The sequence below is a fragment of the Acipenser ruthenus genome, chromosome 54, assembly GCF_902713425.1.
Source record: "Acipenser ruthenus chromosome 54, fAciRut3.2 maternal haplotype, whole genome shotgun sequence".
In the NCBI taxonomy this organism is placed as follows: domain Eukaryota; kingdom Metazoa; phylum Chordata; class Actinopteri; order Acipenseriformes; family Acipenseridae; genus Acipenser; species Acipenser ruthenus.
This window is the reverse complement of record NC_081242.1, coordinates 7,982,624-8,005,783: the sequence shown is the minus strand read 5'-3', so window position 1 is coordinate 8,005,783 and position 23,160 is coordinate 7,982,624. Positions and strand designations below refer to the sequence as shown.

Here is a 23,160-nt window from a genome sequence, read left to right as displayed (position 1 = left end):
TATTACGTAAAGCAGTGGTTTCTGTTTTCTGGTGGTTTACTCTAAATTCCTTTTATTAACAGTAAACGATCTGTGAAACGCACTTCAGCTTCATGGTGAAAGGTTTTGCATCGCCCTTAGAACTAATTTTGCTTCATGAAGTTGAATGAAAGCTGCTGAATAATGTTACATTAACATATTGAATTGCATACCGCTTCGTAGTTTTCAGTAAACTCATTAAATTTTAAAAATGTGACATTGTGACGTGTACTTTGAGTATTTATAAATAATAGAACCGCTTGGGTCAACATTGTGTATTAAAATCTGTTTCTGGTTTCTTGGATGTGGATTTCATCATTAGTGGCACGTTTTTGATATTCTGTTCACAGTGAGTCGGTACATTGGAGATAGAGGGGTCAGCTCTGGCCCATGAGAGCTGCAGGGGGTTCAGGTGTTTGTTCCAAATTATCTCTAAATTACTGAATTGAACAAATTACTACTTACATTGAAAACATTACTGCTTAACTAGTCAAAATTGTTCCAAGTATTCAGAAATGGATGATTCAGGGTTACCTGTAAACCCTGCTGGATTGTGGCTCTCCAGGCCAGGGTTAGCCACCCCTGTGTTAATGGTTTCCCTTTCCTGTGCAGCAGGGGTGCACAATTCCGGTCCTGGAGGGCCAGATCCCTCCTGGCTTTTGTTCCAACTGTGTTCTAAATTACTTAATTAGACCAATAATTGGTAATAATTGGTCCAATTAAGTAATTTAGGGCAAGGTTGGAACAAAAGTCAGGAGGGACACTGGCCCTCCAGGACCGGAATTGTGCACCCCTGCTGTACAGCCTCTCCATGCACTTCACCTGGCTCACCTTCCTGGCATGCAGAGTGGAAACTGCTTCCCAGAACGACCAGTGAAGAGGCAAGCGTTTGGGGCTCAGTGTTACATACATCATGACAGTGATAACGGTTTGTAAGTGTTTTTTCCCCTGGTTTTTAATTTCTGTTACGGTTTTAGTGCAGGGTTTCCCAGCCCTGGTCCTGGGAGATCCCCTCCCTGTGGCTGCCTGGTTTTCATTCCAGCTGAGCGCTCAAATTACTTTATCAAACCCTTCACTGGACTAATAATGTGCTTAATTAGACCTTTTTAAATTGTTCTCAGCTCTTAAGAAACTGCCGATTTTTCAAGTTACTTTTAAAATTGTATAGTTAACTTAATCACCAACTGTTTAAAAGCTGAAAACAATAAAAATGAAAAAAATGGTCTTATTAAGCTAATGAATAGTTCAATTACGGGTTCAATTAAGTAATTGAGAAGTCAGTTGCAATGCAGACCAGCAGCCACAGGAGGGCCCCCAGGACCGGGGTTGGGAACCCTGGTTTTAAACAGGATGTTAAACTGCCAGGTTGTCATGGTGAGAACAAATCTGTAATCTCAGCGTTACATACGTTTGAACCTCAGTATTAAATTGTGATTAAACTTCAATGCAATGAACAGAATCACATCAGGTGTGGAGAGGTGTTAAGAGTCATGGGTTATGCGGGTGTCTGTAAATCCGTTAGTCTTTAATATTTCACACTTGAGAACACAAAATGTTTTTTTTTTCCTCCTTTACACAGACTTGTTCGAAAGTAGAGTGTCAAATCCATTACATAATAATAAATAATAATAATAATAATAATAATAATAATATAACATGTGGAGGTATTCGCTAGATGGCGCTAGATGTAACAGGAAGTTCCAGGGAGCGTATTGTTTGTGTATCAGAGAGGAGGAGGAGGAGGAATCTCATAAATTATTATTTAGTTGGGCTGGTCTTCATGTTGTGCTTGGGTCTTTCATAATCGCTTTATTTTCTTGTAAGCTGCTGATGGAAGTGTAGAGGCTTGTTTCACAGTAAAGGCAGAATAAAACTAGATCGAGCACAGAAGCGAAGGCGGTGTTTCAGAGGAGGCCTAAAAAAAGGAGAGAACAGAAGTTAGACATGGATATCTGTGCATCCTCCGAGTCTCTCCTGGAAGAAGAACTCGCCTCTGCTATCGAGCCTGCAGTGAAAGCGGCCGTGCTGAGCGTCATGTCTGCGATCACAAGGTTCGTGGACCGCAGATGCGCAGTTTTTTACGTCAGTCAGAAGGAACGAGAAAAGGAATTTCAAAGCGTACGATTACGATTGGAAATAGCGGAGCGCGAATTAAAAACAGTAAGAAAACGAGACTATCTGAACGCTAATAAACAACACTCCCGGACGGACACTGATTTCATTCATCTAGCCGAGAAGGGAGAGAACCGTCTGAAAAGAGCTTCATTCTTCAGCGGCGGTATTATTGCTCCCGGCCGGTCAGCCCCTGCACTGGGTCCCTCCACTGCACCAGTTCAGCCGATCAGGGAGCTGGTGCCTGCAGTCCAGCCCGCACTGAAAAGCTCCCGGGTTTTAATCCAGGAGGATGGAAGCTATTCCGAGCAGGACCTGCTGATGCGAGGTGATGAACACAGGGGCCACACAAGCACAGCGGGGTGGACGAGAGCAGTGAAAGGTAGATTTGAAGCTGAATTACGTCTTGGTTTTAGCAGAAGTCATAACATGGTTAGGGTACGTTACACTTAACTCACTTTTTAAAAACACACAATTATTTATACACCATAAGTATAGCACATCTACAGGTGCGACATAGCTTCTAAGCGGCCAAACAAAAACACAATACTCTGGTAACAACAGAAGAACCAAAATTATCTAACCCAATACTAACCGTGACCATCTCCTCGCTACTAGTAGCACAGCATAGTAAAGTGGTATTTTATAAATATCTTTATTATTTCTTAATAATCTGGCACCCGATCTGATTTGAGATCAGTCGATTGAATGGGACATTATGAGCCAGTAGGTACCTACCAGCCTACTAACAGGTAGAGTAGATCCACATCAGCCGCTAGAGGGCGATAAAAAGCGGTGTTGAAATAATAGTACAAATTAATAGTAACACAGTTAGGTTTAGGTGGATAGATTTAGGGGTTCGTACTAGGCTAGTAGGTAGGTAGGTATCCTATGGGATGATTTTTGCTTGATAACGTCCCGTTCAAACGACTGATCTCAGTCACATCGGCTGAATCAGGAGTGTGTTGCTTTAATTGACCTAATAAGGTTTAATGATGACACATCTGGCAGAATTTCGCTTTTTTTAAATATTTGAGTTAAGTGTAACGTAACCCATTATTAATCTAAAACGTGACTTTTCATTTTAGGGAATCATTTTAAATAAGACAAAAAAAAAAAAAAAAAAGATAATATTATTTATTTGTATTGTTAGAGACCAAAGGCGATACGAGATACGATTAAAGGCTTTTTGTTAATTTAATTGTTAGAATTAGTTTTAGTTTTTTTTTTACAGTAGCTCATTTTTGTAAATTATATTTTCAATAGAAAGAAGATGGTGTACAAGTTTACAATGATATTTATTAATATTAGTTTATAATGTAACGATTTAAAACGAATGCACAAATACATTTCAATTATATCAAAACAAAACACACACGTTTAAATTATATGAAGATATTTTTTGGTAATTGAACTGGAATTCTCAGCTAGATAATATTCTGTTTGCTGTTTGAGGGATGTAATTAATAAATAAATAAATAAATAAATGCGATGTTCAATGTCTTTTTCCTGATTTTCAAAGAGCATGTCTCTGTCTTGGCCAGTAATGTTTTGAAATCTAGTCGTCATTTTGATTAAACTTCCAGTTTGTGTGCTGCGGTGAAGTCAGTTAAGATGCCCACATGACCTGTACATAATAAACTTTATCATCTGTGGAGGAGTGGTTAGGACTCTGGACTCTTGACAGGAGGGTCGTGGGTTCAATCCCAGGTGGGGGACATTGCTGCTGTACCCTTGAGCAAGGTACTTTACCTAGATTGCTCCAGTAAAAACCCAACTGTATAAATGGGTAATTGTATGTAAAAATAATGTGATATCTTGTAACAATTGTAAGTCGCCCTGGATAAGGGCGTCTGCTAAGAAATAAATAAATAATAATCTTACAACTGTAAATAATAAAGCTGTAAACTCCAGGAGCTCTCATAGAATCATAGAAGCGATGGTTTGCAGCCTGTAGGGCTGTTCAGTCCCAGCATGCCAAAGCAGAAGTAGTTTCAATGTAATCAGCATGTACAGATGAGGGGCTGGGGGCGTGGAAATTCAATGCAATCGGACAACTTGTATAATTCACCACTTTGTGCACAGGACTGATAGAAGCAGGCAACATTCACTTCTCCATTAACATCTACAGATACTGCGTTTTTACAACATTATTTATTGCATAAAATGATTGTATTGTTTTAATATTGGCACAGCCAGATGTTGTTAATGGAGCCAATGATCTAATGTCTAAAATGGTCAATACACCCCCAATTACTTCTTAGATAATCTGTTTCTACAAATGCAGTAGTTGTTTAAATATAATTCCATTTTAGAAGGCAATTCCTGTACTTCCAGTAGAATCCATTATGAGGTAGTAATAATAATAATAATGATAACAATAAGCCCTGAACCAATTCAGGAAGCAGATATTTTGAAGACAGGTCTATCATTTTCTTTGGGTCATCTCTATTGGGGCTCATTTCAATCATCTTGACACTGTAATGTCAGGTTACCTAATGTGCTATCTGGTGTGATTGTAGATTTTAGTCTTTCACTCTTCTCGTTGACACAGGTCCTGCAGAGAGAAATGCTCTCCCTCGTGCTGAGGAAGGGTCGAAGGCAGAATCAGTTCCCATTCAAGAGGAGCTTTTTGACCAGGAATGGTGCAGGAGTCCAAAGCAGGCTACAGAGCTGACATCTATTGAAGGGGAGGAGGGGAAACCTGGACTAGACCCTGTCCACATTAAAGAGGAGTCACCTGCTCTGGATCCTGTCCACGTTAATGAAGAGATCCCTGGAATTGAACCGGTCATCATTAAAGAGGAGGTTCTTGAACTTGAATCTGACCCCATTGAAGAGGGGGGTGCTGACCACTTTCAAAGCCGGCAGCAGATTCACGCTGGACAGAAACTGCATTCCTGCACAGAATGTGGGAAAACATTGAGTACGTCAACAGATCTGAAAAGACACAGACGAATTCACACAGGAGAAAGACCGTACTGCTGCACTGATTGTGGGAAGAATTTCAATACCTCTGCAGATCTGAAGAGACACCGTCGCATCCACACAGGAGAGAAGCCGTATTCCTGTAAGTGTGGGAAGAGTTTCAAACAGCGACAACATCTTAAATCACACCAACAAATACACACAGGAGAAAAACCTTACCATTGTACTGACTGTGGAAAGAATTTCATTATGTCAACAGACCTTAAAAGACACCAGCGAATTCATACCGGAGAGAAGCCGTATAGCTGTGATTACTGTGGGAAGAGTTTCACCCGCTCAGGAACACTGACAGTGCATCAGCGAATTCACACTGGAGAGAAACCGTATCACTGCACCACATGTGGAAAGAGTTTTACTTTCCATTCTCAAATGAGGAAACATAGCTGTTTGCAACATGGGTAGAGCATGCAGTGGGTTTGTATTCTGTGGCAGACTTTAGAGCATCACTGTCTGTTACTGAAACTGACACAAGCGACTGCGTCTCCTGCTTAAAAGATGCTGGACAGTAAATGATAATGTAACATTATTCACATGCTGTAAGTCTAGGCTCTGGCACAGACACCTAATTGGCTATAAAAGTTGTATCTTGGGAAGAGCTTGTCTGATTTGGTTTCAACCATGCATGGGCATTTTCTATGATTAAGGCCTTGTGTAAATCGTGATTTCACGGGATGTGTGGGAATTGTGAAATTTGCCCAATACCGTGATTTTTACAATATTCTTAAGAAATTAAAATAAATTGATAATTATTGTTAGTGTTTTATATTTTAAAAAATCACATTAACGAAACTGTACAGCTGTGCTGTGTGATTGTGTTAACTATTCGCCATGAACACAGTGCTGTGCAGTGATGATGTCATGTGACTGTATGCAATCAGGCAGGAAATTAAAATACTACACACTGTAAACAAGAAAATGGATGTCTCTAAACAGGCTAAAAATGTGTCTGCAGCAGATCACGTAAAGCAGTATCCAGCAGGAGTTTAAACAGCGATGGAGGGAAGCTCTTCTGTACATCCTGCAACGTTACTGTAGATCACAGAGAATAGGCTGTTGACAGGCATTTAGATTCACTGAAAAGAGAAAGGCAGACATCCAGAGCAGTACTGTGACTGCTTTACTTGCAAAGAAACAAAAAACGGAGACTTCCATGTTCCAAAAGTCCACTGAAAACCGTGAAGCACGAAACACATAAAACCGGACAGAGCCGTTTGTGAAAATATAGTTACTTCAACCAGACCAGAATAAAGGATGGAGGAACATTTCCATAGCAACCTCTACACTTCCTGTACAGGACTGAAGTCAGGGTGCTGCCACTGCTAGCCCAGTTGTGTCCGCGCCATTCACATATTTTTTCTTTTCTGTAGAGCTAACATCACAAAGCAATATTTTAATATCTGAGGGTGTATTAGAAGACACATGCAGCTGAAAAGTGGAAAAATATTCTCTGTTGAACAGATAGAATATAGTAAATTGTCCAGGCTGAAGGCGACAGGAGCTGACTCATTTACTTACGTTGAGCTATATAAAACAAAACAAACATCTGAGAAGACAACATGCCCCAGTCTATAGCACTGTGGTCTACACCTGCTGAATAATGTTACATAAACACATTGAATTACATACCGCTTCGTAGCTACCCATTATACTTAAAAACTGACAAATTGAAAAATACGACATTTCAAAATGTATCATAAAATACTGTACTGCTATTATGGTTTCCGGTAGACTTGTGTGATATAATTCTGTAGTTTATTTCATCACATTATGTTAAATAAAAGATCTACATTATGTTCATATGTTTTTATTTATTTATTTTTTCTCAATCCTAAAATTCTAGGTGATGCAAAACTTTTGGCCAGAGCTGTGTGTACTTTGAGTATTTATAAATACGAGAACAGCTTGGGGCAACATTGTGTATTAAAATCTGTTTCTGGTGTCATAATTAGTGGCACGTTTTTGATATTCTGTTCACAGTGAGTCGGTACATTGGAGATGCTCAGGAAGGTGTATTCTGCGTGCATTAATGGAGGGGCGGCCAACCCTGGTCCTGGAGAGCCACAATCCAGCAGGTTTTACCCTTCAATCGTCCATTTTTGAAGATTGCAAGTTGTTGATCAATTTAGCAAGTGGATGTGTTCAGTTAAATCAGAAGGGGTCAGCTCTGGCCCACGGAGAGCTGCAGGGGGTTCAGGTGTTTGTTCCAAATTATCTCTAAATTACTGAATTGAACAAATTACTACTTACATTGAAAACATTACTGCTTAACTAGTCAAAATTGTTCCAAGTCTTTAGAAATGGATGATTCAGGGTTACCTGTAAACCCTGCTGGATTGTGGCTCTCCAGGCCAGGGTTAGCCACCCCTGTGTTAATGGTTTCCCTTTCCTGTACAGCCTCTCCATGCACTTCACCTGGCTCACCTCCCTGGCATGCAGAGTGAAAACTGCTTCTCAGAACGACCAATGAAGTGGCAATCATTTGGGGTTCAGTATTACATACATCATGACAGTGATTATTATTATTATTATTATTATTATTATTATTTATTTATTTCTTAGCAGACGCCCTTATCCAGGGCGACTTACAATCGTAAGCAAATACATTTCAAGTGTAACAGTTTTAACTGTTTTTTCCCCCCCTAGTTTTTCATTTCTATTTTGGTTTAGTGTGCCCCCGGGACCCGCTTTTAAACAGGATGAGAAACTGTTGCTTATCATAGAGAGAACAAATCTGGAATCGTTTAAATAAAGTACCCTGTAAAGAAATAACGTATTGTTATGGTAAATGTACCGTAATATTGACAATTATGTACCTTTTATAATACGGAAATATACACTAGAATTAATCTACAAATAGCTTAAGTCTATAATAAAGTAAATTTACTATAAAAAGAAAAAAACTTATTTTTTTTAGTGTACACTATTTTAATTATTTACCCCTAGCGGCTGGGATAGAGGACGTGTTCGTGCTTATGTTGCTTCCTAATGTTACCAGTGTAACGTCAACGTTTGCTACTTCATCAGAATTTGCTACCAGTAGCAAAATATGACACACAAGTATCAAAGTTTGCTACCTTGTTAAAATCTGCTACCTGTCAAAATCTAACAATTCATCTTGGTGGTTATATAAAGAGTAATATATAGCAGAACTAAAATAATGTAATAAATTAACATTACTTATTATTAAACTAATATCAACAATATGATTGGAAGTCACACCAGGACATATCTCTATAATAATACTACCTCTGCAAAACAATTTTACAAAGGTGTACGTAAAGGTTATTTATAGTTTCAAGAAAACGCTACACTTCGATGTAAACAAAAGTGCTGTCAGCATATAGTTGCCTTCTTAGCTTCTGCTTTTTTTTAGAAACAGATGTATCTAGGTCTATAGTACATGTTATTATTATTATTATTATTATTATTATTATTATTATTATTATTATTATTTATTTCTTAGCAGACGCCCTTATCCAGGGCGACTTACAAATACATTTCAAGTGTTACAATACAAGTAATACAATAAGAGCAAGAAATACAATAACTTTTGTTCAAGCAAAGTACAAGTGTGACAAACCAAATTTCAATAATACAGCAGATAATAGTGATAGTTACATCAGGATATGATTAAATAGTGATAGTTACATCAGGATATGATTAAATACAAAGTACTACAGGTTAAACACTTGGCAGATTACAGTATTCTGAAGTACAGGATTAAATGCAGTAAAATAGGGGGCAGATAAGAGCAAAATAAAGCACATTTGAATGAAGGGTGATAGTGTCCCAGGATACAAACAGAGGAGTTCTACAGGTGCTGTTTGAAGAGGTGAGTCTTAAGGAGGCGCCGGAATGTGGTCAGGGACTGGGCAGTCCTGACATCTGTAGGAAGGTCATTCCACGTTACCCTTCATTAACACCAGCTGTCTGTATTTAATATAAAACTAATTATTACGTGTAGAGTAAAGTGCAACTTGACAAACCACGTACTTTTCTCATCCAATAAAAAATAAGATAGGTAGCAGTTTTTGATGAGCGTCCTCGGTCTTAAGGAACAAAATCTGGGCATGCGCAGTGCAGGGTGAAAATAGTCTGGGCATGCGCAGTACGCAAACACACCGCCTTTAATGAGAGGGCTACAGGCTTGTTGGGAGAAGTAAGACGTAGGCAGATCGGTAACTGGCTTTTTTTTATATAATAAACTCTTTCTGAAGGAAATCGGAGTCCAAATCAAAACAACAATATACATTTTTAAATGATTTCAGACATTTTAAAGATAAAACACGTATAGGTGGCAGTATTGTTTTGAATACCGACACGCAGCTACCGTCCTGAATTTCAGCAGCACAGCACTGGATCGGAATGTAAACAAATACATCTTCAAAACTAATCTTGGAGACAACAGAAGTTAGAGATGGATCTGTGTGCATCCTCCGCGTCTCTCCTGGAAGAAGAACTCGCCTCTGCTATCGAGCCTGCAGTGAAAGCGGCCGTGCTGAGCGTCATGTCTGCGATCACAAGGTTCGTGGACCGCAGATGCGCAGTTTTTTACGTCAGTCAGAAGGAACGAGAAAAGGAATTTCAAAGCGTACGATTACGATTGGAAATAGCGGAGCGCGAATTAAAAACAGTAAGAAAACGAGACTATCTGAACGCTAATAAACAACACTCCCGGACGGACACTGATTTCATTCATCTAGCCGAGAAGGGAGAGAACCGTCTGAAAAGAGCTTCATTCTTCAGCGGCGGTATTATTGCTCCCGGCCGGTCAGCCCCTGCACTGGGTCCCTCCACTGCACCAGTTCAGCCGATCAGGGACCCGGTACCTGCAGTCCAGCCCGCACTGAAAAGCTCCCGGGTTTTAATCCAGGAGGATGGAAGCTATTCCGAGCAGGACCTGCTGATGCGAGGTGATGAACACAGGGGCCACACAAGCACAGCGGGGTGGACGAGAGCAGTGAAAGGTAAGATTTGAAGCTGAATTAATTGACTGTTTCAGAAAATATATAAGACATTCTAAAGATACAGATTAAGCCATAGATACACCTAAAAAGTAAATTTATAATTTAAGTACAGTATTTTAAATCAAAGACACAATTGAAATAATCGTTTCCTTGCTTGATTGCGTCATCCTAAATACTATAGAACTGCACTGGCTTACCTGCTTTCATCCACGCTTGGCATAGGAAGCTGCAACGTGTGTTTCTTTAGAAGTCATTCTTTTAATATGAGTTTTTCTGGACTCCGACCATTCTAGTAAGTGTGGTGTAAACAAAGCCTGCTATCCAGTCCCAGCATGCCAAGTTCCCTCTTCTGTGTAAATATGACAGCTTGGAAATCCAATGCAGTTGGTTAACTTTAATGACATGCTAATTCTCAGCTTTTTGCACAATGAACTATTAAACAAACACATCCGAATTTCCTGTCCAGTAACTAATATTATATTTAACAGCTAGATAATAGTTCATCTACTCCTCACTTTAGCCATTTCCATTTCCAAAATGTTGTATTTTTCCCTTGTTAAATACCGACTTTGTTTCCAAGGCATAGTTAAAATAAACTTCAGTACTTGTTTTTCTTAAGTTACAGTTGCTTAAAATACTGATCATGACAAATAATGTCATCTGAAAGTGCCACTGCCTACATTTTTCCATTTGACATAAACTTTCAGCACATTATTCCCAAGTTTCATCAACTGAAGCAGCTGTGACATGTGCAAAACCATTTTGTTGAAATGGAAATGTATTTTGTAAAATAAATGTTTTTCAAAGCATATTTTACAGCAAAAAAATAAATAAAAAATATTAATCTGAAAGCAGTAGCGAAAATGTCAAGAGCCACATTCAGTGCAAGAATCACACAGCAGATATTTTATTGCAGCTCTTGCAAACTTATGTAGCAGTAACATACAGTTTTAAACAGCATAAACTCATAGAAAATATAAATACTCGACATCTAGTTTGATAATGTATTCTGACCCATACATATTATCTTATTTGCAAATATTGTTATACATCGCATCTGGTGTGATTGTAGATTTTAGTCTTTCACTCTTCTCTTTGACACAGGTCCTGCAGAGAGAAATGTTCTCCCTCATGCTGAGGAAGGGTCGAAGGCAGAATCAGTTCCCATTCAAGAGGAGCTCTTTGACCAGGAATGGTGCAGGAGTCCAAAGCAGGCTACAGAGCTGACATCTATTGAAGGGGAGGAGGGGAAACCTGGACTAGACCCTGTCCACATTAAAGAGGAGTCACCTGCTCTGGATCCTGTCCACGTTAATGAAGAGATCCCTGGAATTGAACCGGTCATCATTAAAGAGGAGGTTCTTGAACTTGAAGAGGGAGGTTCTGACCACTTTGAATACCGGCAGCAGATTACCACAGGAGAGAAACAACAGGGCTGCACTGTGTATGAGAAGAGTTTCAGTCGGTCAGCAGATCTGATAAGACACCTACAGATGCAAACAAGAGAAAAATTGTATCACTGTACGCAGTGTGGCAAGGGTTTCGCTCACTCAGGAACACTTGCATTACACCAGCGAATTCACACAGGACAGAAACCCTACAGCTGCACTGAGTGTGGGAAGAGTTTCACTCACTCAGCAACACTGTCTTTACACCAGCGAATTCACACAGGAGAAAACCTCTACCGGTGTTCTGAATGCAGCAGGACATTTATTGCATCGGCAGAGCTGAAAAGACACCAGCGAATTCACACAGGAGAGAAGCCGTACCGGTGCAGTGAGTGTGGCAAAAGTTTCAAACAGTTGCCACACCTTAAAACACACCAGCGAATTCACACCGGAGAGAAGCCGTACCGGTGCACTGTGTGTGGCAAAAGTTTCAAACAGTTGCCACACCTTAAAACACACCAGCGAATTCACACAGGAGAGAAGCCGTACCGCTGCAGTGAGTGTGGCAAAAGTTTCAAACAGATGCCACACCTTAAAACACACCAGCGAATTCACACAGGAGAGAGGCCGTACCAGTGCACTGCATGTGGGAAGAGTTTTACTTTCCACTCCCAGCTAAAGAAACACATTGAGTCCAGCCATGCTGTCAGGCACACCCCCTAAACGTGTTGGTCAGCATTTCCTCTTAAGTTTTTAGATACTGAGAAACTTGCCGTTTTGACTGAGAAACGGTAAATTTATCGGTGAGAAACCTTCGGTCACGCATGAACCCTTTTAATGTATTTTTGTTGCATTATACAATTTTGAAACAATATTCCATTCTCAGCAATTTTACAAATTTAAACAGACATTTATCGTGGCTCTGCCTTTGATTTTAAATCAAATTCTGATCCTGTACTGCATGCTTAACTGGTAAGCCTTCATAAAACACTGGCCTCTGAACTGCCTTCAATTGTAACCATACTTAGGGCTAACATTCATTGTTCCATTCTTGGGAATACCAAATTCAATTTTTCAAAAATGGCCAATTCCATTTGTTCCCACTTTTAATCAATGTATAAATAATTAAATACAGCATTTGAACATAAATAGTGTTGGTAGTTTAATAAATATTACTACAATTCATTTTTTTTCTTCAATCAGACTCTTGTTGCTGTAATAGTAAGTAAAGCACCTGAAGACACTTCAAACCTGTCATTGTGTTGATAGACATCACTTCATTGCTGGCATTAAAATAAGCAGGAAAACCTAAGACTTACATTACAACAGTTCAGAAAACCAAATGTCCAGCACAGTTGTGAGAATCACATTTACAGTCTTTCACTAACACAGTAGTTCAGTCTACAAATAAAGGTGTTTTGAAAAGACCTGTTTAGCTTATTGCTGGCATTTACAATCACAATAAAAAATATGAAGCAGTTTAGTAACAGTCCAGCAATGTCATGTGAGAGCACATGATCACGCGAATTGCAGCAAAACTTTGAGAATACTATCGCACCGTCCTCCTATAGATAATCAGGTTTCTTTCAGCTCCGTCTTACTGAAGCATTGCTCTTTTTTCTTCGTTGGTGCTGCCGCCATGTTGAGTTTCAGCAGAGACGTGGAGTGAAGTCACATGATGAATAAACTCGCAAAAAAAATGGACATGGTTTGTCTTCAATTTCTATACACTTAAATGTGTATTTTCGACAAGTTTGCTGATTACATTTTTACCAGTTTCAAAACGCTTGAGATGAGTTCTGAAATGGTCGTTTTTTAAAACAAAAACCGTCAAAGTGTGGGTATTGATTTTTATTTAAGTTTACCGGAGTATTTATACTTTTAAATAATGCAGGAAGATTGTGCGTCACTGATTTTAGTGTTCAATTATACAACTAGTTAAAAACTTTGAAAGTTCATGAGCAGCACCGAGCAGCACTCTATAGAGGCAGAATCGCTAGACGCCTGCTTTGCCCGCCCTGTGGCAGTAGATTCGCTGGCACCCAAGCGCGTTCTGCACGTGCATTTTTACAGGTAAATCAGAGAATCAGATGCGAATATGCTTATGCTTTGTAAGAATGGTCTCAGAATAATAGGTTCACCGCAAGAGGCTGGAGTCTCGATTTGAGGTGGATGTTTATGATAATAATTTGCGAAAGTTAGTAAACTGAGTGCGAAGGTTGTTGCCAGTTCCTATGAAAAATGCGCGCATTTTAGCCTTGGAGGGAACGCTGGTGTTGGTGCAGTGCAGCTTGGAATCAAGTGAATACTGATGGTGTTCTGCATCAGGGTCTTGACTGTAGAAGGCACATCAAAGAATAAAATCTATTTTTTTCTGACCGTAAACATTTCGCAGTACTAAAACTTCAAATTTATCATCACCCATATAAAGATGGAACAGGAACTACATCAAAAGTAAAATTGTTTTTGTCAGATTTAAATTTCTTTTCTGTGGGAGAAACTGCTAGGCCATGCTGACTTATTTTTTGCTTGAGTGACTAATCTGGATGTTGCCTCTCTATAATCTCCTAATGGCCACGGTGTGAAAAAAAGATATAATGCATTTGACTGCATTCCCATCTCCATCTCTACCAGCAGTACAGTTACTCGACAGGGTCGGTGAGTCAGCTGCAGGTCTGTTGAAAGATTTGTATGACTCTAGACCTGTACAGAAACCTAAGGAAGGCTTTCATGCAGTTCAGAATACAGCTTGCTTTGCCCATGACTGGCAGGAGTAACCACTGGATTCTTGATGCCCATAGACCTTTGTAAAGGATCTTTGTAAAGGGCCAGCAGTGTGGAGTAGTGGTTAGAGCTCTGGGCTCTTGACCGGAGGGTCGTGGGTTCAATCCCTGGTTGGGGACACTGCTGCTGTACCCTTGAGCAAGGTACTTTACCTAGATTGCTCCAGTAAAAACCCAACTGTATAAATGGGCAATTGTATGTAGAAATAATGTGTAAAAAATAATGTAATTGTATGTAAAAACAATGTGATATCTTGTAACAATTGTAAGTTGCCCTGGATAAGGGTGTCAGCTAAGAAATAAATAATAATAAAGATGTTATTGACCAATGTTTATTCAACTGCTTGTATGAGTTTGCATATACAGAGAATTTATTAAAAAGATCTATGCTTTCTGATGAAGACTAAAGCCAAAATGTTGCAGCAAATTGTTTAAATAGTGAGCAAATTACTCTGTCTTCAATATGTATATCTAGTGATTTGATGAGTATCTTATTGCATCTAAACTCTCTTAGGATATGGTGCAGTTTGCTGTTTTTGAAGTCTGTATACAGAGTGGGAGAGTAAGCTCCCTGCTGTGATCTTGACGTTGCTTTTGGACCGCAGCTCAACGGAAATAACAATCTAGCAGGAGGACGTGAAGCTTGGATAATAAGCTCATTGCATCTTTTTTTCTTTTATTTTGAATTGTTTGTGTTTTATAATTTATACCGATGTGTTGGACCTCGCTGTTGTTTTCCTGATTCAGTTGACTTTCAAATCTATTGTGTGAGACCGTTGTGTGACTCCAGTCTCCAGTGAAGCTTGGTGGCTTTGTTTGCGTTCTGGGCTGCCATCTCACATACAGCACCATTTATCTTCTTAGCCCAAGGTGCACTCCATACAGGCCCACTGGAGTTAGGGGTCATCCAAAACTATCACCAGTTACAGCAAGCGTACACAGCAGGCTCTGTTCGGTTGTATTTTTATTTACAAATAAACTTTTCATTTTAATATTATGGTATTAATGTAGACAAACCATTTCCTAATGCTGGTCACTAAATACATATATTTTATGAGATATCCCTGCACCACATCTCTTTGGTTTACAGCCAAAACTGTTCATAATAAAAGGGGACTAGATTTGCAACACTGAAGCTTAGATTATGATTGTTCTGTAGCTTTTCTACACTTGTTTTACCCTCTGCATTTCTGTAACCCAGTGAATTGTGTTATGCAAGTGTAGTGAAATCTTAAAATATACGTCTGCTTTGGAATTGCGTTTTCATATAAACGAAAATAAAACATTGTAAGGAACTGATTGGTTTGCATTTAATAAATTACATCAACCCCTTTATTTAGCACTTCAGGTACAGTGATGCTAAGTGGTCTGTGTAACGCTCATCAAGTGAAGCGCTTCTAAATAGTGTATATATATATATACATACATATATATATATATATATATATATATATATATATATATATATATATATATATATATAATATAATATAATATAATTTTAATCGTTTGCCTTTGCAAGTCTGCAATGTTCTCCCCCATCATCCAGCATTATTATTATTATTATTTATTTCTTAGCAGACGCCCTTATCCAGGGCGACTTACAATTGTAAGCAAATACATTCAAGTGTTACAATACAAGTAATACAATAAGAGCAAGAAATACTATAACTTTTGTTCAAGCAAAGTACAAGTGTGACAAACCACAATTCAATAATACAGCAGATAATAGTGATAGTTACATCAGGATGTGATTAAATACAAAGTACTACAGGTTAAACACTTGGCAGATTACAGTATTCTGAAGTACAGGATTAAATGCAGTAAAATAGGGGGCAGGTAAAAGCAAAATGAAGCACAGTTAAATGAAGGGTGATAGCGTCCCAGGATACAAACAGAAGTTCTACAGGTGCTGTTTGAAGAGGTGAGTCTTAAGGAGGCGCCGGAATGTGGTTAGGGACTGGGCAGTCCTGACATCTGTAGGAAGGTCATTCCACCACTGCGGAGCAAGGGTGGAGAAGGAGCGGGCTCTGGAGGCAGGGGAGCGTAGCGGAGGTAGAGCCAGTCTTCTAGTGCAGGCGGAGCGGAGAGGTCGAGTGGGGGTGTAGGGAGAGATGAGCATCCGTCCCGATGTGTGACCTTTTCATTACACAAATGGCAAACATTGTTTGATTTGCCATTATTTTAGCAGGAGTAACAACAAATGAAAGAGGTGAATTTCAAACCACTGACTGAAATTTCTGGGGTTTTTTTGTTTTTTTTCCAGAGAAAACAAAAAAACTAAACTCTTTTTTGCCAACATTTCTATGTTTTAAATGTTTCTCATTTTAAATGAGAACCGTTTCCGGAAACGTTCTACAAATTGAACTGATAAGTGTGAAGCAGACTCTAAATGTATAATACTGTACATTGCAGTGCAGCTTTGAAGTATCTGTGTCATAGTTACATATATAAAAAGCATAGGAACCGCTTATGCAATTGTGATGTAACCTGGGGTCTCTGTATTCTTTGATGCAAGCTATTGAGCATAGAGGAAGATGGGGTTCAAGAAGGCATCAGTCTGTAATTAAACTTACACAGTGGGTGTAGCTCATGAGAATATAGTTTTCACTTTCCTAATGGCTCTCGTTTTGGAAAAAAAAAAATATAGAAATGTGTACTGCTGTAAAACACCCTGCCCGGACCTCTTTAGTTTAAAAAAAAAAAAAAAAAAAAAACACCTTTGACTTTAGTGTGTCTGCATAGTGCAGTATGCTTCACCTCAGGTCATGACCTTATTCTCCAGAAGCACTTCCCCTGTCACGACCCGCGAATTTTATGAATTAATTCTGTGTGTTGGAAATCTACTGTAAAACGTTTCGTGTTGAATTTCGTCTGCTTTATTTTTGTGCAGTAGTTTTATGATGTCAAAATGAAAAATAAAATATATGGGAATGTGTTATGAATATTTAGTGTGGAATAAGTAATGGGCAGCACTGTGGAGTAGTGGTTAGAGCTCTGGACTCTTGACCGGAGGGTCGTGGGTTCAATCCCCAGTGGGGGACACTGCTGTTGTACCCTTGAGCAAGGTACTTTACCTAGATTGCTCCAGTAAAAAAACAACTGTATAAATGGGTAATTGTATATATAAAAAAATAATAATAATGTGATATCTGTATAATGTGAAATAATGTATAATGTGATATCTTGTAACAATTGTAAGTCGCCCTGGATAAGGGCGTCTGCTAAGAAATAAATAATAATAATAATAGTGTACATTTGGTTAGCTGGCTGTTTTGAGTGTGTAAAGCAGGCTTTCTTTACTGTACATCTTCACTGTGACATACATACAGAACAATGACTTGATTTTATAATCAATTATAAAACTGAATGAACACTTGCTTCCTCTTCCCCAACACAAAGTGTATATTTAGAAACCATTGGCTTAATATACCGGGTTTTTTCCTTCGTTTGATGACGACATCGATGATGATGCTTATGTAATACTGGAGGTGTTCGGTAGATGGCGCTAGATCGGTAAGCAAGCAGCTTCACGCTTCCTTTTTCTCTGTTAAGAAAGACCTTAACAACGCGGAAATGACTGTCGAGTCGAGGAGCTTTGTTTGAGCCAGAATCGTCGCAGCTGGAGTTTCAGAGTTGAGATTCGTAGGTTTGTTAAAAGCTTAGCGTGTTTAAGATAGCAATTGCCTTCTGTACTATAAAGTTAAAGACTATATTGGACAAGGATATTTCCAGTTAGGCAGAATAAAGCAGCGTCGGCACAGAAGGGAAGGCGGTGTTTTTTTTCTATATAACGTGCTGGCCTACTGAGACACATATCGAGATGGATATCTGTGCATCCTCCGCGTCTCTCCTGGAAGAAGAACTCGTCTCTGCTATCGAGCCTGCAGTGAAAGCGGCTGTGCTGAGCGTCATGTCTGCGTTAGCAAAGTTCGTGGACAGTAAATGTGCAGTTTTCCACCTGAGACTGGACGAAAGAGACAAAGAATTTGAAAGCGTGAGATTGCGATTGGAAATCGCGGAGAGCGAGTTGAAAGCAGTAAGAGAACGAGAATGCATGAACACTGCCGATAAGAACTTCACACACTCTCTCACAAACCCCAGTGAACAATACTCCGGGCTTGATATTGATTTCTTTCATCTACACGAGAAGGAAACAGTGGAGGATCCTGTGAATAACACCCGGGTCAGCGACAGCATTATTGCTCACGGCCTGTCAGCCCCTGCACGGGGTCGCTCCACTGCACCAGTTCAGCCGATCAGGGACCCGGTGCCTGCAGTCCAGCCCGCACTGAAAAACTCCCGGGTTTTAATCCAGGAGGATGGAACCTATTCCGAGCAGGACCTTCTGATGCGAGGTGATGAACACAGGGGCCACACAAGCACAGCGGGGTGGACGAGAGCAGTGAAAAGTAAGATTTGAAGTACTATTACGTAACTGGTTTAGTAGAAAACAGTACATTCTACAGCAGGGGAGACTCGGGGTTTGATTCAGCAAACAAAAGAACTGTATATATATATATGTGTATATATATATATATATATATATATATAATCATAAGCAAATACATTTCAAGTGTTACAATACAAGTAATACAATAAGAGCAAGAAATACTATAACTTTTGTTCAAGCAAAGTACAAGTGTGACAAACCAAAATTCAATAATACAGCAGATAATAGTGATAGTTACATCAGGATATGATTAAATAGTGATAGTTACATCAGGATATGATTAAATACAAAGTACTACAGGTTAAACACTTGGCAGATTACAGTATTCTGAAGTACAGGATTAAATGCAGTAAAATAGGGGGCAGATAAGAGCAAAATAAAGCACATTTACATGAAGGGTGATAGTGTCCCAGGATACAAACAGAGGAGTTCTACAGGTGCTGTTTGAAGAGGTGAGTCTTAAGGAGGCGCCGGAATGTGGTCAGGGACTGGGCAGTCCTGACATCTGTAGGAAGGTCATTCCACCACTGCGGAGCAAGGGTGGAGAAGGAGCGGGCTCTGGAGGCAGGGGAGCGTAGCGGAGGTAGAGCTAGTCTTCTAGTGCAGGCGGAGCGGAGAGGTCGAGTGGGGGTGTAGGGAGAGATGAGGGTCTGGAGGTAGCTGGGTGCAGTCTGGTCAAGGCATCTGTAGGCGACTACAAGAGTCTTGAACTGGATGCGAGCGGTGATCGGGAGCCAGTGGAGCGAGCAGAGTAGTGGAGTATCATATAATCTATCGGGGCTTAAATTTATATTGATATCGTGAAGACATTTTATATTACATTTATATTACAATTATTTTATCATGCTGCTTTGATTATGTCTATAGAAAACATAATCTAAAACAACTTTGTCCAAAGTGTGCTCCTGCCCAAATCAAATCAATACTGTGTGTGATATTTTAAAAAGATTTAATGTGAGCCTCTTGTATCACTTGAAAGGTGGAGAACTACATTTTGAAGCAACATTTTAAAAAATGAACAGATGAACAGTATAAGAAATGTGATTTGAAGAAAGCAATTGGTTTTTGAAATATATATTTTTTTTTAAAAATTGAGATGATAAAACTTTACTTAGCAGAATCTCCTCTAACGTACTGCTAATCTAAACTACCTCTCTGCCAACATTTAGACAGCCCCTGAGCAAATTAGTGACACATTGCAATTATTTATCCCTAGGAGAGAAGAGTTATACAAATGTTCGTGTTAATTATCTCTGTGATGCTCCTTATTAATTAACGGTTGAGAATTGTGTTTATAGTAAAGGGTTGAGTGCACAGGTAGCAGATATAAAACAACCAGGTGTTGCATAAGAGTTATTTTCTGAAAAAAAAACTTTTACCCATATCTCACTCTGTGACAGTGTAGGATTACACAAATCCAAATGATCCTCTACTTGTGATTGTGTGTTTGAACCTTTCAAATTGAATGTTTTGTAAAAACCTGTTGGTTTAGATTTGTCATGTCTGTTTGTTCAGTCTAGAATCAACAGTGCATGAAATAGTTTTTTAAATAATTGTCATTTATTTTACTTTCACAGCAGAGAGAAATGCTCTCCCTCATGCTGAGGAAGGGCCGAAGGCAGAATCAGTTCCCATTCAAGAGGAGCTCTTTGACCAGGAATGGTGCAGGAGTCCAAAGCAGGCTCCAGAGCTGACATCTATTGAAGGGGAGGAGGAGAAACCTGCACTGGATCCTGTCCACGTTAATGAGGAGATCCGTAGACCCCAGCAAATTCAAACTGGGGAGAAACCGCATGGCTGCACTGTGTGTGGGAAGAGTTTCAGTCGATCAGCAGAGCTGAAAAGACACCAGCGAATTCACACTGGAGAAAAAAGCTATCACTGCAATGAATGTGAGAAGAGCTACAAATATTCACACCACCTGACAACACACCAGCGCATTCACACAGGAGAAAAACCATATCGCTGCAGCGACTGTGGGAAGAATTTTAATACGAAAGAAGAGCTGAAAAGACACCAGCGAACGCACACAGGAGAAAGACCGTACTGCTGCCCTGAATGCGGGAAGAGATTTAAACACTTACACCACCTCACAACACACCAGCGCATTCATGGAGCACAGGAGCATGCATTGAATATGGGCAGAGTTTCAAACGCCTATGCAGCATTACAACACAGCAGCACATTCATGGAGGAGGAGGACATGCAGTGAATGTGAACATAAGAACATAAGAAAGTTTCCAAACGAGAGGAGGCCCCATTCAGCCCATCTTGCTCGTTTGGTTGTTAGTAGCTTATTGATCCCAGAATCTCATCAAGCAGCTTCTTAAAGGATCCCAGGGTGTCAGCTTCAACAACATTACTGGGGAGTTGGTTCCAGACCCTCACAATTCTCTTTGGGAAAAAAAGTGCCTCCTTTTTTCTGTTCTGAATGCCCGTTTATCTAATCTCCATTTGTGACCCCTGGTCCTTGTTTCTTTTTCCAGGTCAAAGAAGTCCCCTGGGTCGACATTGTCTATACCTTATGTGGGGAGAGTTTCATTGCAAAAGCAGAACTGAAAGGACACCTGCTAACTACAAATTATTTCTTGAACTGACTTTACACCAGAGAATTCAGAAAGGAGGGAGGATTTAAGCTGAGAGAACACAAAGTCACCTTTTCAGGAACAGGGGCGTGAAACCTGGTTCCAGGAGACCTGGAGAACTAGTTTGAGGCAACTTTGCTGAATCAAACCCCAAGTCTCCCCTGGTGTGCCGTGCAGGGGTCTGAAACTTAGTCTCCTGAAACCAAGCTCCAAGCCTCAAAGTGGCTTCGTGTTCCCTTAGCTGAACAAGTGTACTGAATATGAGAAGAGCTTATTTGGAACAATTAATAATACACCAGACCCTTAGCTTAAAATATTTTTTGATAATAAAAAAATAATTTGCTGTTTATTAAACTGCTTTGGAGAGTTAAGTCAGCAGTGATTTATTAAAGTGGTGTGAGTACGAGCTTTGTTTAATGAATACAAACAGATTTCAGATGCCTCTGAGGCTGTCTGAACAGGGTTTCAAGATTAGATCTCTGTCATTTAGAGAACAGCAATAAAAACTCAATGATATAACCTAAAGGATGTGTGGTCTAGGTTAACAGAATTAACAGTGGATTGAAAAAATGCAAGTGTTTTTTTTTTTATTCTGTATAAATAAACTTCAGTATTTTAGCAAAAAGCCTCTTAACTGGATTCTATTCACTGCTACTTCAAAGATTTATTTATTGATATATATATATAGTCATCAAAAAACGCATTGTTTAATCATAAATCTGGCATAATTTAGCCTCCATTTTGTGAATGGAGAGTACATTTTCTGCAATCTAGTATACTATATATATCTCTTTTAAAACAATGAAGTGCGCCCTCGTGTGTCGCTATTGAGAAATACAACACGCTTTGATGAATGTGCCACTCTTTCAGGCAGTCTGGCTGCGTTCTGTTACACACCTGCCTCGCTAGCTCTGCAGTTGGTAGAGTGGAGGATCAGAGTTAGGAGATAACTTTTCATGCCGGGGGAGGGGGCGAGTCTTACTCTAGGGGCCCATCGTTAAAATAGTTTTCTTCTAATTTAGTGGTGTCGTGATCCTATAGCGAAGCAGAAGTGCTGAATTATGGTATAGTGGAATGCTGATGTGTATAAAGTAAGCTTTTAACCACACAAATACTCAATTAAAAGTCGATAAACTTTCAAAAGTTGTAAAGAGTCAGTACATAAAATAGTTGAAAACATAACAGGAGAAATATTTGGCTACAAATGCACGCTATTGAGGTACTACGAATCCAGCGGATTGCTCAGGAATGCCATTAATGTAAACAGGGAAAGGGTTTATTGATGAAAAATACAAGGGCATTGAAAATAAATTGGTTTCCCTCACATTTCACACATACTTTAAACTCCCACCCCCTACAGGGACAATTAAAATAAAGCGGGGACTATTTTTTTAAGGGCTTTTTTTCCTGTAGTTTAAAAACTGTTAACAAGCATTTTTTTAGCTATGGGTTAGCGTTAATAAAAGCCTGATTTAATTTGCTAAACATTACTACAGTAACAATTTGAACCGATTTCAAGCATATGATCGACTGGGTATTGATTATCCATAGGGCTCTGCTGTTTGATTGATCATCCATAGGGCTCTGCTGTTTGATTGATCATCCATAGGGCTCTGGTATTTGATTGATCATCCATAGAAAACTGGTGTTTGATTGATCATCCATAGGGCTCTGCTGTTTGATTGATCATCCATAGGGCTCTGGTATTTGATTGATCATCCATAGGTCTCTGGTGTTTGATTGATCATCCATAGGGCTTTGCTGTTTGATTGATCATCCATAGGGCTCTGCTGTTTGATTGATCATCCATAGGGCTCTGGTGTTTGATTGATCATCCATAGGGCTCTGCTGTTTGCAGTTTTAGCT

General features: G+C 39.5%; 2 protein-coding genes across 2 annotated transcripts; both read left to right on the top strand.

Annotated features, from left to right (window-relative positions):
* Nucleotides 1-1,612: 1,612 nt before the first annotated feature.
* Nucleotides 1,613-14,585, top strand: LOC117398097 (uncharacterized). Its single transcript, XM_059016890.1, has 4 exons — nucleotides 1,613-2,512; nucleotides 4,685-5,516; nucleotides 9,520-10,085; nucleotides 11,190-14,585. The coding sequence occupies exons 1-4, from the start codon at nucleotides 1,963-1,965 to the stop codon at nucleotides 12,194-12,196; spliced, it is 2,955 nt and encodes a 984-aa protein (XP_058872873.1). The 5' UTR covers nucleotides 1,613-1,962; the 3' UTR covers nucleotides 12,197-14,585.
* Nucleotides 14,586-17,817: 3,232 nt separating this feature from the next.
* Nucleotides 17,818-21,926, top strand: LOC117398195 (zinc finger protein 354C-like). The gene is made up of 2 exons (XM_033997176.3): nucleotides 17,818-18,668; nucleotides 20,287-21,926. Exons 1-2 carry the CDS (start codon nucleotides 18,080-18,082, stop codon nucleotides 20,919-20,921), a joined length of 1,224 nt encoding a protein of 407 aa, XP_033853067.3. The 5' UTR covers nucleotides 17,818-18,079; the 3' UTR covers nucleotides 20,922-21,926.
* The last annotated feature ends 1,234 nt before the right edge of the window (nucleotides 21,927-23,160 follow it).

Bases quoted from the DNA above. Each gene is read 5' to 3' on its own strand.
- LOC117398097 (XM_059016890.1), top strand. From the start codon at position 1,963: ATGGATATCTGTGCATCCTCCGAGTCTCTCCTGGAAGAAGAACTCGCC. The intron at 2,513-4,684 runs GTAGATTTGAAG...TCGTTGACACAG, and splicing joins GTGGACGAGAGCAGTGAAAG to GTCCTGCAGAGAGAAATGCT. The intron at 5,517-9,519 runs GTAGAGCATGCA...CTAATCTTGGAG, and splicing joins CATAGCTGTTTGCAACATGG to ACAACAGAAGTTAGAGATGG.
- LOC117398195 (XM_033997176.3), top strand. From the start codon at position 18,080: ATGGATATCTGTGCATCCTCCGCGTCTCTCCTGGAAGAAGAACTCGTC. The intron at 18,669-20,286 runs GTAAGATTTGAA...TTACTTTCACAG, and splicing joins GTGGACGAGAGCAGTGAAAA to CAGAGAGAAATGCTCTCCCT.